Raw genomic sequence first — 15725 nt, 5'->3', positions numbered from 1 at the left:
CCTTCGAGGGCTTCCTCTATTGCATTTTATTCAGGGATTTTTTTTGTCATTGCTGGTTCCATGTCGATTTCCTCTGGAATGTGGTCTTCCTCTGCTTGAAAATGCTCAGAATGATCCTCCAATTGTGTCTGATTTGTTGAGTTTTGGATTCTCCTTTTATTTTCTTCCTCATTTTTTCCATCTGAGATTGGTTCTTCTTGGTCTTCCTGTAGGGCTTCATACTTGTTTTTGCTGGCTACTTGATATTGACCTTGTTTCCCTTGAGTCTTCTTATTGTGCCTATTTTTAGGTCCCACCTTGGTGAAACCTTGTTCATCTAATTTATTTTGGGCTTGAGTGTTGCTTTGTTGTGCTTTGTTCTAGGGGCAGTCTCTGAATAGGTGCTCGTGTTCATGGAACTTTCCGCATCTAAATGGTATATGCTCATCGTCGATATTTTGGAGCCAAGCCTCATCTCTGAAGACTAACTTGATTGCCTCCGGTAGACACCTGAAACATCCATGTAAACACATATTCTTATGTAGGAGACATAGTAACCATTCTGGTTCCCTCTGACATTTTTATGTATTCCTGTAGCTAATCCTTGATTCCCTTTAGAAGCGATGGTGACCAATAGTTCATGGGTAGCGAGTAGAGCCTTACCCATACTAGGACTCTAGTGAAGTCTTCCTTTTCGGGGGTGAAAGTTTCCTTCTAATATCGCATGTAGAGACCGACCGAGTTGAAGAAGTATGGGCCTCCTTCGAATATGTGGTCTCTATCTTCTAGGAGGTCAAAAATGACCGTGAAGAATCCCTTTGATCCTAGTTGCAGTCTGATCTCTCCTTGAGTTCACCATTTTTCCTGAATCCACTAGTTCAACGATTTTTCTATGGGCCAGATTCCCATGAATTTATAGATGACTGCATGTAGTCTCTGTAGGCTGCCACATCTGGGTCCTGGATTTCCAGCACCAAAATATTTTTTTCCTTGGGGTTGCAATTATTACTAGATTTTGACTTGGTTCTTTGGGGCCTATTCGAATGGGAATTGTTAGGTCTTGCTTCCGTTCCTTCTTGTGAAGTTAAAGCTTCTTTTGGGATGCTTCCATTTGTAGGCTTGTCATATGTTCCCATTTGTTTTCTTATTCGCTCCTGCAGATTTAGGAGTTCTGGAAAGTGAAAGGCGTTGTAGGTAGTAAGCCTAGTGAAAAATGAGATTTCAAGATCCTTATTATTGTCTGTGACAGTATCCCGGGGGGGGGGCAGAGCCCCCTCTGCCATGATGGGGGGGGGGGGGCAGAGCCCCCTCTGCCATGATTTGAGCTGTGCAGGGAGACAGAAACCATAGCTGCAGAGTTCAGAGAGCAGTATTTTCTCCACCGCTCTTCTTCAATTCAAATATTAATGTTAATATTAATATCAATATTAATATTGATTAAACCAAATGGATTTATATTAAAAACTAGGATTAATATTATAAACCTTATGCATAATATTATATCCTAGAAATATGAACCCTTAGATTGATAAACCCAAGGGATTAATTCTAAAACCATGAGGTATTATAAACCCAAGGGAATAATATTAAATCCAATGGATTAATATTATAAACCCAAGGTATATAAACCCTAAGATAAATATTATAAATCCAAGGGAACAATAAACCCAACGGATTAATACTAAAAACCCAAGGGATCATAAACCCAAGGGAATAATATTAAACCCAAGGGATAAATATTATAAACAAAAAGTATATAAACCCAAACATAAATATTATAAACCCTAAAATAATCATGGTTGACTATGGTTGATCACATGTGATTTTCATATTGACACAATGTGAATTTGGATGGTGGTTGACCATGATTGATTTTCATATTGAGACAACCTTTGGCACAACACAACATTGGACAATGGTTGGCCATGGTTGATTTTCATATTGAGACAATCTCTGTAACAATGCGACGTTTTACCATGGTTGACCATGGACGACCATGGTTGTCAGAATGTGACGTTGAACCAAGGAATTGATAAAATGAATGGATATGAACCCTTATATTGATAAACCCAAGGGATTGATATTATAAACCCAAGGGATTAATTCTGAAACCCCAACGTATTATAAACCCAAGCTATATAAATCCCAAGATAAATAATATAAACCCAAGGGATTGAGACTAAAAACCCAAGGGATTATAAACTCAAGGGATTGAGACTAAAAACCCAAGGGATTATAAACTCAAGGGAACAATATTAAACCCAAGGGATAAATATTATAAACCCAAGGTATATAAACCCTAAGATAAATATTATAAACCCTTAAATAAACATGGTTGACCATGGTTGACCTCGGTTGATTTTCATATTGACACAATCTTTGTCACAATGAGACGTTGGACTATGGTTGACCATGATTAATTTTCATATTGAGACAACCTTTGGCACACCGGCGTTGAACAATGGTTGGTAATAGTTGACCATGGTTGATTTTTATATTGAGACAATGTTTGTCACAATGCGACATTTGACCATGGTTGTCACAATGTGATGTTGGACAAAAAGACAATCTTTGTCACAACGTCACCATGATTGACCATGGTTGATTTTCATACTGAGACAATATTTGACACAATGTGACATTGGAACATGGTTCACTGTTTAGTCAATTCAATTTTCTTGAATTGCTTACATAAATTATCGACCGAAGTTGGTAAAATTGTGAAGTGAAAGTACACTATATATGCTAGAAGCCTTTTGAGTTTACTAAGATAATGATTTTGGATTGTTTATTTTTAAGGATTTTCTTTGTTCATATGTTACTAATGAAAACTGAAGATTTACAATAGAATCAATTCTTAAAAGGGAATTTAAGGTAAGCTATCATGATCTTCTTTAACTGACTATTGTTAGTTACTATGAAAATGATAAAAACAGAGCTATCTAAACTAATGTTCTAGAAAGATAATTACTTATACTCTAAAAAGAATTACTTCTATTCAAAGATAAAATTTATAAAGCAATCTAGATTAAGATCTACACACTACAATTATCAATCTTAATTGAAATAATAAAACAAAAGCAGAAAGAATGTGATCTAAACAAATATATCTATTTATGAAAGGAAGGAGATTTATATATATAGACCTATTTTAGAAAGCATGTAAATGAATTGACATCGACAGAAAACAAATGGAAAACCGTAAACAAATAATTACAAGGAAATGAAACTATGATAATGTAAATCTGGAAAAAATAACAAAATGAACTGACCTGAATACTAAGCAAATGAATGAACCTTGACTGTCTACAGGGGCCCTCCACAAAACAACAGGTTTATAACTCTATCTCAACAACTAACTGCACATGATATTCATGAAAATAATTCTTCAATTAAAAAGGAACAGAGTCATGGAACTTCAAATTATCAATTACAAATTACATATATGTCTTCGTGTCTCTCTGGTTTCTGTTTATAGACACACACACACACACACACACACACACATATATATATATAGCATTCACGCCCAACAGTTTTGAGATTTTCATGCCTTAAAAACTTAAAGACAATCCTAATCTAAATTCTAATCTGATAATGGAAATTATAACACTTCTTGACGATTTGCTATTTGGAAAGCAAATCAGAGACTCGTGATTGATTTTAACTCTTGCTGCTCGGTTCATCCACATGTTGATCTGCTTCCTTCACTATGCCACTGGGAAATTTTCTTGATGATTTGGCTCGGACGAATAGGAGGAGATCCATGAGGAGATCAATTCGTATCTACCCATATGCTTCTTTGCTTGGCTAGTGCACTAGAATCCGACAAACCATGGAGGTAGCTGCATAATCATATAACAATTGTAGATTCGTGTTAATTCTATAGCTATTACAATCTTTAACTAAATAATAAGGCACATTAACAAGTATGAAAAATAAAACATCTGAGTACCTTACCATGTCAAAATCTCTTATTTTACTGTTTAATGGAGTTGATAGTAGTAGGAAAAAGAGGAAAAATGGATGGAAAATGATGTCAAAAATAGAACATTCATGAGACTCTACATTCCCCCATGTTGAGGTCTTTGCATGTCCTCATGCAAAACACAAAACTAATGTCTCCTGTTTAATTATTGAATTTATTTTGAAACTTATGCAAGTACATCCAACTTCATCATTTTCCCTTTCTTTCCACCCACTGTCGTCCTTGGCTTTTTCATGACAATCTTGTACTTCAGGTCTATGACTTTCCTTTGTAGAGCTCTGTTTTTCTGTTTCAGCTTCTTGTTCTTCTTGTACCATAGACTTGGGTGTCAAAGGAGATTGTCACTCTTAGCCACTTGGATTTCACTTTGCGCCTTTAGAGTTTGATTCTCCTTCTAAATGTACCTGTTAGTGTCTCCAACTCAAAAATTTCTTGTTTTAAAACATTTACTACTGGAGGTTCTTGTGGTTCACTAAACTGGACTTCTTCTTGATTTGAAGTTGATGTTTTTGCTGCATCTCTTTTCTCTAGAGACTCAATATAATCATAGATTTCCTGTTGTACTGGATCAATTTCAAGTGTTTTTTGGCCTAGACTCTGAGGAGGTGTGATGAAAGTTGGTGGAGAAACCCTTGAATCTTCCTCTGCTTCTAGGTCAATATGCTCCATACTTTTTGTAGGCTGTTCTTTTGTTGTTGGATTGAGTCTGGTACTTCATCTTAAGTTTTTCGCAGGAGGCTTTTGAATTTTTTCCTTCTTCCTTTCTATCCTAGGTTTCTCTATTTTAGGCTTGTTCTTTGTCTTTTGGATGGCTTTTTTTCTTCTAACATCCTTCTTGTTCATATTCCCCAAAATTTCTACAAGAGGAATGTCATCTTCTGATTGCTCCTGTGACTGTTGTTGTCATTTTTTTGTTGGTACTTCAATTTTTATTTTTCTTCCTCTCTTAGCCTTACTGTTGCTTGGCTGTTCTTGTTCTACCTCTTCTTCAATTCTTCTTTTTCTCCCTCTCTTAGTCTCACTGTTGCTTGGTTGTTCTTGGTTATCTTCTTTAAAATGGTTCATCACCAAAAAGATTTCCTAATTATCACCCACATTCTTAAGATGGAATTCAACAAGGATTTTAATGAGACCATGGTGATACATGGTGTTTTCTATAAACTGAATTTTTCTTTGGACATTCCTTAACATATTTCTTAGACTATTGAGCAAGAAATAAGGAATATTTATTTCATTATCCTCAATAAAATTCATCAACGGTTGGATATGATAGAAAAACATGCATCCAAACCTCCCTTTGCAAGTAACAATTTTTTTAATTATCAAAAGCAAATTTCTCCACTTACTTTTTAATGTTGTGCTCGGGATTCCTTTCTTGAAAATGGTGGTATCCATGCTAGGGTTCTTCAGAAAAACTTTCCATTCTTCACTCTCAATACCTCTATTCTTAAACCATTTTTCTCCAATTCGAGGCAATCTAGTAGCTTCGACAACAAAAGATTATGTCACTGTGAATTTTATGTCCCCTATCTCGACTTCCACTCCATCAAAGGCTCTAGCGAAGGAATTGGTTACTTCCTTGTGGAATCTGTCAAATTTCTCTACAAATTCCAACCACTACACTTTCTGCAACAATTCCCTTGTCTATGGATATCCTTCCAAAAATTTTCTTCCTGCTGGTTCTGTTTTGACTATAAATCCCATGGTTGAGAAGCTTCGTCTCAAGACTGTTTGTTTGATAGGGTATGAGGGTTTTAGAGTAATGAGGACGAGAGTGTGAATGACAAGAGTGTGAGTGCTAAGGATATGAATAAGTACAATATAGTCTAACCATTGAGGGAATGAATGAGCATGATTTGGGCGATCAGATCAATACAAATTGGGATGTGGGTTGGAGCCTAAGTATAATGATGAGGAGTGAATGGTAGATTAGATCCGATTTGACACAATACTATCAATGTTTAGTAATGATGATTTTGAATTTGGTAGTACAATGTCTATATAATTCATACAATTAATGTTTTGATCCCTATTATCAAGTTAAAGAATTGCATACCTTTGAATTATTGCTTCTAACCTTTGGTTGTGTTCTTTGTATTGTCTTAAGATGCCTTGCAATGGAGGGAGTCAATCACTTCTTTCAATTATTCCATTAGAATTTTCTATCAAATTGGCTACATAAATTTGTCAAAGTTGCAGAAACTCAATAATTCTGTATCTATTTTTATTTTAAAAAAAGAAAAGAGTGGGACATAAAAAAAAATGGGTTTAGAAAAGATGTAAAGAAAATTTAAGGTGTCAAAAATTGATTTTCACCTTATATTTTTTTATAAACATGCCAACCATTGTTGGTTTTCAAGTTTATACATTTTTTTTTTAATTTAATTTAGAAAGAAAAATATTTTTGAAGATCGACTTGGAGAAGAAGGAAAATCCTTCTTCACCAACTTTAAATCAGTGTTATATTGCAAATTTTTGATAAATTATTCCTTGGTCAATGGCTTATGATAGATTCTCAGTCGACGACCATTCACGAGAAAAGTGATCCTTTCTTCATCAATAGTTATGATTCTGATTGCTCCATTGTCAAACATTGTTTCAATCTCATAAGGCCCAAGCCAATAAGTTTGAAATTTCCCTTGGAAATCTTTGAACTTTGAATCAAATAGTAATGCCCAATCTCCTGGTTGGAATTTTCTCTATTTGATATATTTTTCATGCCATCTGGATCTCTGTTGTTGAACTAGATTATTTCTTTGGATTGCATCTTGTATTATCTCATCAAGTTCATTTAGTTGTTCAATTCTTTGTTTTTGTGCTTCTAAAAGATCAAGGCCCAATTTGATTGTTGTCTTGAAAGTTTTGACTTGAAACTCAATAGGAAACATGACTTGTTTTCCATAGACAAGCTCATAAGGAGTATGTCCTGTAGTATTTCTCCATGTGGTACGATATGCCCATAAATCTTCTAGAAGCTTTTCTAACCAATCTCTTCTATGAAAGTGCACAATTTTGGTGAGAATTTCTTCAATGACTTTATTAGTGGACTCGACTTGTCCATTTACTTGAGGATGATATGGAGTAGACTTCTGATGTTTGATTTTGTATTCCTCCATTATCTTTTGTACCAACTTGGATGTAAATTGAGTACCTTGATCTGTTACAATTTCTCTTGGAACACCAAAACGAGTAAAGATATCCCTAAAAAGAAATGAAACTACAACATTTTCAGTAGCAGAAAGAAGTGCTTTAGCTTCTACCCATTTTGTAACATAATCAGTGAAAACAAGAATGTACTTTTTTTTGTTTAGAAGGTGGATTGATTGGACCAACAAAATCCAGAGCCCATTTTTCAAAAGGTTCAATAAGTACCTGAGGTTGTAGAGGCATCTCACCAGAAAGAACAGGTTTCCCCATCCTTTGACAACTATCAAATCTCTTAACATACTCTCTGGCATCCTTAAAAACGGAAGGCCAATAGTATCCTAAGAGAAGGACTTTGTAATAAGTTCTTTTGTCAGTGAAGTGTCCTCCACATGGCTCATCATGACAAGCTTTCAATATCTCTGGTACTTCATCTTCTCTCACACACCTTTAGATGATTAGATATGGACCTATCTTATACAATTCTTTATTTATCCATGAATAAGGTGCACTAATTTTAATTACCTTCTTTTTCTCTCGAGGAGACAAGTATGATGGTAATTTTTCTATAGCCAAATAGTTATCAATATCTGAAAACCATGGAGATTTAGTAGATACTGCAAAAAGATATTCATCAGGAAAATTATCTTCTACAAGCATATCATTGTTATCATTTTGAATTCTTAATAAAAAGTCAGCAACTGTGTTTTATTTTCCAGGTCGATCCAGAATAGTAATATTAAAATCTTGTAGCAATAATAACCATCTAGTGATTCAGCCATTAGTGATTGATTTATTCATTAAGTATCTAATTGCAGAATGATCAGTATGTACAAAAGTTTCATAGCCAGTAATATAATGTCTGAATTTATTGATGGCATGAAAAACAACTAAAAACTCCTTTTCTCCGATAGTATAATTTAACTCTGTTGGAGTCAAATTTTTACTGGTGTAATAAATAACATATGGAGTTAAGTCTTTTTGTCCTAGTACAACTCCTAAAGCTGTATCTGAAGCATCAGTTGAGATATGAAAAGGTAATTTCCAATTTGATCCTCTAAGAATGGGTGCTTTAGATATTTTCTCTTTTAATGACTCAAAGGTATTTTGGCAATCAGAATCCCAATTGAATTCACAGTCTTTTGTGAGTAGCTTGAAAAGTGGAGATGCAATTTTTGTAAAGTTTTCTATAAATCTTCTATAATAACCAGTGAAACCAAGAAAAATTCTAACATCTCTTTGACAGGTTGGAATTGATAATTTAAAAATAACTTCTACTTTAGATGTGTCCACTCTAATTCCATTTCCTGAAATATGGTGTCCTAGAACAATTCCCTTAGTAAACATCATAAAACATTTTTCATGGCTTAATGAGATATTTTCCTCTTTACATCTAATGAGAACTTTTTCTAAATTTTCAAGAGCTTCCTTAAAATAATTTCCATAAACTGTAAAATCATCCATATACACTTCCACACAATCATGAATAAGATCAGAAAAAATGCCTAATACTTCTCTTTGGAATGTTGCAAGAGCATTACATAATCCAAAGGGAAGTACTCGGTAAGCATAAGTTCCCCATGGGCAGGTAAAGGTGGTTTTATCTTGGTCTTCCGAGGCTACTTGGATTTGGTTATACCCACTAAAACCATCTAAAAATGAAAAATATTTATTTCCTGCCAATGTATCTAAAACTTGATCTATGAAAAGAAGAATTTTCTGAGCGCTGAACCGCAACGTGACCTAGCTCCCGCGCCGCCCCCGTGCTGCGATCGCCCTTGCTGCTGCGGCCCTCCTGGCAGCCATGCCTAGCGATGGGGAGGCGGATCCCCCCCCTCTCCCTCCTGAAGTCATTGAATTTCAGAAAATGATTGACGCATGCAGCAGACGCCCTCCATCTGCTCAACAACAGAAATTTGTCAAGAAAAAAGACTGCATCCCCACGGTGGCCCTCCCTGAGGAAGAAACCTGTCGCTCAACACTGAATTTAGCCGATAGAGGGCTCATTGGGAAGTTCACCGGCCTCTGGCCATCGCCCAAATCTGTAGAAGACTGGATCAAGAGAAACTAGACCCCTCTGATCAAGGAAGGGATCAAATCTTATTTTGTAGGTAAAGGCTTCTTTGTATTCGTCTTTGAATCAGCAGAAGACCAGAGCCTTATTTTCAGGAACGGGCCATATTTCATGGGGCCACAGGATTTATATTTAAATAAATGGTCTCAAGATTTCGACTCGACCCAGGATGTTCCTTCTGCAGTTCCAGTGTGGGTGCGGCTCCCCCATCTACCCCTGCATTGCTGGAGTCAGAAATCTCTCCAAATCATCGGCAACTCCCTTGGTAAATACATTGATCAGGCCGTAAGGAAAGATCAATACTCCTGCGCCCGAATATGCGTGGAAGTAGATCTGGAAGAAGGATTACCCGAAGCAATAAAACTCACAGTGGCAGGATGGTCCCATATTCAAGAGCTGGATTATGAGCAGATCCCCTTTAAATGCAGACACTGCCATGGCTATGGACATTTCGCAAAACACTGTAAGAAAAAAATGGAAGAGCAGAGCCACACCCCCAAGGGAGATCAATGGACCTCAGTCCAGAAAACGGGCCATGCAAAAGCATCAGGGAAAGGAGCCACAAAGGGGAATAATCAAGGAAAACCCAGCAAAGAAAATGAAACCCACCAGAAACTGGACGAGATCCCAATCCCCGAAGAAGCCTCTCCATTAGAACCCCCAGTTACGGATCTGACCATTCCAGCACAGGTCGAAGAACCACAGGCAAATAAAGAGCGAGGCAGAGATGTATCGCTTGGTTCTCCTCAGGGCAGCCCCTCCATGCCTTCGTATGCAGATATAACAAAGAAGAAAAAAGTGCCAGAACCTTCAGACTCCTCAGAGGAAGAGACCTATGAGAGACCCTCGAAGAAAGCAGGTAGGAAGACCCACAAAGCAGTCAGGGAGGATGAGGCAGAGCGTCTCAAAATGCAAGGCAACCAGTCCACAATAGAGATGACTATAGGAAGAAATACTAGAGGAAGATCCACCAAGGGAGGAATCCCAAATCCCTCGCCAGGTAAATAATGCGTATAGTCTCTTGGAACTGCAGAGGCCTGGGGACCCAACCAAAAATTGAAGCTGTCAAAGATCTGATGAAAATAGAACCCTCAGACATCCTCTTGCTCCAAGAGACAAAAATTGAAGGGCAAGCCCTTAAGGATATCAGCAAATCTAAATGGAAGAAGAATGAAGGCATAGTAGTCAGCTCAAGGGGAACCTCAGGAGGCGTTGCAACTCTCTGGTCGGAAGATCAGTTCCACCTGTTAAACTCCCATGAGACCCAACACTGGATCTTCACGGAGCTCAAGCATCTTGAAAGTAAGTTAACTATAGCCTTATTCAATCTATATGTTCCTGTTATTTATGCAGAAAAAAGAGACTGCTGGAATACTCTCTCGGCCTTCTTAGATCACCACTCCCTAAACAACATCGTCCTGGGAGGAGATCTTAACTTAGCAATGAAGCCAAAGGAAAAAAGGGGGGGAAACAGCAGCAGAGATCAGCTGCTGCCTTTGGTAGAGGAAATAATGCAGCAGAGGGATCTTCTAGACTTTGCCCCGGTGAGAGGCAAATATACTTGGACTAATAACAGAACTGGGCCTGACCACATCACTGCCCGGCTGGACAGATTTCTAATTCAAAGCTCCCTGCTGATGGAAAATCTCCTCATATCAACAAAAATTCTCCCCAAGCTCTCTTCGGATCAAAAGACAATTCAACTCCTTTTGGCCCCCGAAGAAGATCTTGGTCCTATTCCCTTTAAATTCAGTCCACTTTGGATCGAAATAGCAGGGTTCATGGATACTATCCAATCAGCTTGGGATATCCCCATCAACGGATCCCCAAGCTTTGTGTGGGAGCAAAAATTAAAAGCCACCAAAAAAGCCTTAAAAGAGTGGCTAAGGAAACTCCACAACCCCTCTACCCAGGAAAGAAAAGTCGATGTTCAGCAGCTGGAAACCTTGCAAATTGGTATGGAAGGGCTTCACATCACCCCGGAAATTTTAAACAAAGAAGCAGCATGTCAAAGAAATATCCAACAATCTTTCAGAAGGGAAGAAGAGCACTGGAGACTTAAATCTCGCAGCCTTTGGTTAAAGGCAGGAGACCGAAACACCTCCTTTTTCCACCGATAGTACAAAGCCCGCCTATCTCGGAATCACATCACTTAGATAAAAAATAATGAAGGGCAGATCTGCAACAAATTTGACCAAATAAAAATTGCAGCTGAAAGTCATTTTAAAGATCTATACGGCAAAAGGCATGAAGGCAGCAAAGAAGACAATGAAGATCTCCTCTCTCATATTCCTCACCTCATCACCCATGAGGACAATCAGGCTTTACTAAAACCCTTACCTGAAGAAGAAATCATCAAGGTTATTTGGGCAATGGAATCAGATAAGGCCCCTGGGCCAGACGGATTCACAATACACTTCTACAAAGTCTGCTGGGACATCATTAAAATAGATTTGCTGAAAATGATACAAGGTTTCTTTGGAAAAGCCAAGATTGAGGGAGGCATCAACTCCACCTTCCTTGCTCTAATTCCAAAAGAGGCCAATCCGGAAACTTTCGGCAGGTTTAGGCCCATCTCTCTATGCAACGCCTCCTATAAAATCTTGTCTAAAATTATGGCAAATAGAATCAAACCCCTTCTTGACAAACTAATATCCAATGCCCAAGGGGGGTTCGTCAAAGGTAGACACATCTTGGACAACATCATCCAAGTGCAGGAAGCTATCCACTCCAGCAAACAGAGGAAAGAGAAGGGGATGCTGATCAAGCTTGACATGGCTAACGCATTTGACAGAGTCAACCATTCTTTTCTCCTCCAAGTCCTCCGATCCTTCGGCTTCCCTCCTCAGTTTATCAATCTCATCAAAGCTTGCATCTCAAACCCCTGGATAGCCCCCATGGTCAACGGTCACCCAACATCCTTCTTCCAAGCTCATCGTGGATTAAGGCAAGGCTGTCCTCTCTCACCTTTCTTGTACATTCTCATGGCTGATTCTCTTAGCAGGAAGCTGGCTGCGAAAATGAACTCTGGTGATCTCCCAGGAATCCGAACTGCAAATGCTCTAGAGCCAATAAATCATGATGTCTTTGTAGATGACTCCATTCTTCTAGGCGGAGCCTCTACTAGAATAACAGTTAATTTCGATGCTGTGCTAAAAATTTATTGTAGAGCTTCAGGAGCTGTGATAAATGACAGAAAGAGTTCGATCTTTGGATGGAATGTGAGCCAACACAATCTCAATATCATAGCCCAGACCCTTGTATTTGAGTGCTTCGCACAATGCGACAACATCAAATATCTCGGCTTACCCCTCACATCTGGAGTCAACAACAGATCTCTGTGGCATGTCATCATTAGCAAAATTAAAGACAAGATCACTTCCTGGGGAGGTTATTGGCTAACCAAGGGAGGGAAAATTATACTTCTTAAATCCGTCTTATCTGCTCTCCCCATTTACCAAGCCTCTTTCCTTCTGGCCCCAAAACACATTATGGAGCAGATCTCTTGTCTCCTGAGAGACTTTCTCTGGAAAGGAGGCAGAGGCAATCACAACAAAATGCATTTGGCAAACTGGGATCTAGTCAAGCGGCCAATACTGGACAGAGGGCTATAGATCAGAGACCCTGCTCTTTCGAATCTGTCACTTGGATGCATGCTCCTATGGAAAATATATTCAGATCCCTCACACCCGGTCAGTGAAATGCTCACCTCCAAATATGCGCAGGGGATCTCTCTCAGGCACCTGTCAGCAAACAATAAAACCGCAGGTACACACACCTAGAACCTTTGCAGGAAAAGCATCAGCAGTTTCAGGAAACATCTGTACCGCATTCCGGGCAATGGGGTGAAGACCCTTCTCTGGAAAGCCCGCATCATGAACAGTCCCCCTCTCAACTCCCACGAAGAAATCCGGGACATCAGAGATTGGCTCCACGATGCAGGAATAAGAAAGCTGAATGAAATCTCAACTTGGAACAGTAAAGGAAACTGGATCGACTGGGCGATCCCACCTGTGCCGGCGCAGCTCCAATACCAAATCGCAATTCTCAAATCGCTGCTCTCAAACGCAGTGCCGGTCCACCGCAACAGCACAGACATATGGGGGTGGGGTGATACTGGGTTTTACACGTCAGCTTTGGGTTATTTTTCCCTGCAAATCAAAAAAGATAGACTGAGAACGCCATCGCTTTGGAAACAGGTATGGAGCGCCAAGGGGCTACCCAAAGTTAATTTCTTTTTTTGGATCCTCATGCAGAATAAACAGCTCACAGGGGATAACTTGTCAAAACGAAATTTTGTTGGGCCTCATAGATGCGCAATGTGTAGAAACTCTGGAGAAACAACCTCCCACCTGTTCATTGACTGCGTTTATGCCAAAGAAGTCTGGAAACTAACTCTCCTTGGACTGCCCGCCTCCCCTCCCCATCACAGCTCCGTGGCTGATCTTTTTTCTGAATGGTTTCAATATTACCCTCAAATCATTCCCAATAAATCCTTGTGGTTTCATATTTGGCTCTCCATTCCCAAATTTGTATGCTGGGAAATCTGGCTTGCCCGGGATGACTTATTCTTCGACAATTCCTCTCGCTCTCCTGCTAAATCCGCCTCAATTGCTAAAGCTCTTCTTATCGAATCTGTCCTCCTGCATTCCCAAATCTCTAACCTCTCCCTTCTCGCCTCTGAAAAGGCTTGGCTGAACCTCCATAGCCCTAATCCCATTAGCAAAGCCCGTTCCCTTCCCCCTCCCCTCCCCTCTCCATCTTGGAAAATCAGAGAACCTGAAGCTGCCTTTCAAACCTGGTGAAAGACCCAAAACAAAACTTCAATCTTCTTCGACGGTGCCTCCAAAGGAAAGCTGGGGGCTGCGGGAGCTGGAGGAGTCATATACTTCTCAGACAACCCCAGAAAAGTCCATTTTTGCTGGGGGCTCGGTATTCGTACAAACAATCAAGCAGAGCTCCTTGCTCTCACAAAAGCCTGCCAAATAGTTCAGGATAAAGGCATCGAAGAATGCCAAGCATTCGGAGACTTCGAAATTCTCATTAAGAAGATCAACTCAGTTGACCAGTTCAACAATGCTATTCTCAACAAGTCCCTGAAAAGACTAAAGCTAATTCTGCAAGATTTCACCTCCTTCAAAATATACCATATCCTCAGAAGTCTGAATAGGGAGGCGGATGAAATGGCAAACAAAGGTTGTCTCTTAGCACCGGGAACACTCAACAACAATGGCAACAGCGCTAACTCATATTGCATTCCTTAACTCAAGGGCAGAACAGAACAAGAAGCAGGAAGCATGGATCACAACATATTGAACATTCTTGAGAGGATTATGACTGACAATTTCGGCACATCAACTGTAACAGGGTATAGCATGATGTGCACAGGTAAATCTGGGGACCTTTCTCCATCTTAAAATCAATCAGACTGTGTAGTAGCTGCTAGATAAAGACGACGGCCTGCAATTGCTTCGTCAAGGAGATCTGAACAGAGGAGCCACTCATTGTTACTGCCAAGTCTTTCTACCTCCGATACTGAAGGCGGCATATGCACTTTACCATGGCACTCATATGGACATTGCTGGTAACCACTCTGTCGATGACTCTGCATACAGATTGGGCTCGGATGGAGGACTTCTTATAAGGACACTGCTGGTCAGTTCTTTACCGACACTTCTGCACTCAGATTGGGTTCGGATGGAGGGCTTCAACTTTGACATCAACTGATGGTAACAGCCTGATTTTGAAAACAATAGCCTACAGTGGATAGTAACTCATAACGCGCCAGAACCTCCAGTGGTTTCCAGCTAAAGCCACTGCAAACCTTGTCATCATGTCGGAAAATGAGCAGAGTTCTGAGAGGTAGTCCAGGCATTCCAGATTTCTCAGGCATGTGGAATCTTCTTAATGGCGGAAAAGATATAAGGAAAAGCTATGTAAAATGGTTGATTAGGCTTAAGACCAACCAGACTTCATTAATAAATTATATCTGTTACAGTTAAAAAAAAAAAAAACTTGATTTATGAAAAGAAGTGGAAAGTGATATTTTAAAGTGGCTTTATTCAATTCTCTATAGTCAATACACACTCTCTATTTTCCACTCTTTCTAGGAACAATTACTAAGGGTGAAACCCACTAACTGTCTAATATTGGATATATGAAATTGACATTCAACAGTTTTTGTAGTTCTTCCTTAACAATCTCCCTTAAATTTGGATTCATTCTTCTTTGAGGTTGTCGAACTGGGTTGGCATTTTCTTCAATGTAGATATGATGTTTACAAGTATTAGGATCAATTCGTTTCATGTCAGTATATTCCCATGCATAAGCAGATGAATGTTCTTGTAACATCTTGCTTAATTCTTTCTTTTGAAATTCTTCCAAATTATTATTGATATTCAAAGTTTTTTCTAGAAATATTTCAATTGTAGGATTGTCAAAATTTTCAATAGAGTGCAAGGATAGTTGACGAGATGATAAATATTCAATATTATTTTGTTCTTGAAAACTCTGACTAGATTCACAACATAATGAAGATTC

General features: G+C 38.9%; 1 protein-coding gene across 1 annotated transcript; it reads left to right on the top strand.

The window, feature by feature from the left end:
• The first annotated feature begins 13060 nt into the window (after positions 1 to 13060).
• Positions 13061 to 14449, top strand: LOC149259486 (uncharacterized). The gene is made up of 2 exons (XM_089454283.1): positions 13061 to 13384; positions 13994 to 14449. The coding sequence occupies exons 1-2, from the start codon at positions 13061 to 13063 to the stop codon at positions 14447 to 14449; spliced, it is 780 nt and encodes a 259-aa protein (XP_089310409.1).
• The last annotated feature ends 1276 nt before the right edge of the window (positions 14450 to 15725 follow it).

The sequence above is a fragment of the Pinus tabuliformis genome, chromosome 6, assembly GCF_031772625.1.
Source record: "Pinus tabuliformis cultivar Carrire ecotype Pingquan chromosome 6, CPIR1, whole genome shotgun sequence".
Classification (NCBI taxonomy): domain Eukaryota; kingdom Viridiplantae; phylum Streptophyta; class Pinopsida; order Pinales; family Pinaceae; genus Pinus; species Pinus tabuliformis.
The sequence above is the reverse complement of the archived record's forward strand: the minus strand, read 5'-3'. Positions and strand labels throughout refer to the sequence as shown.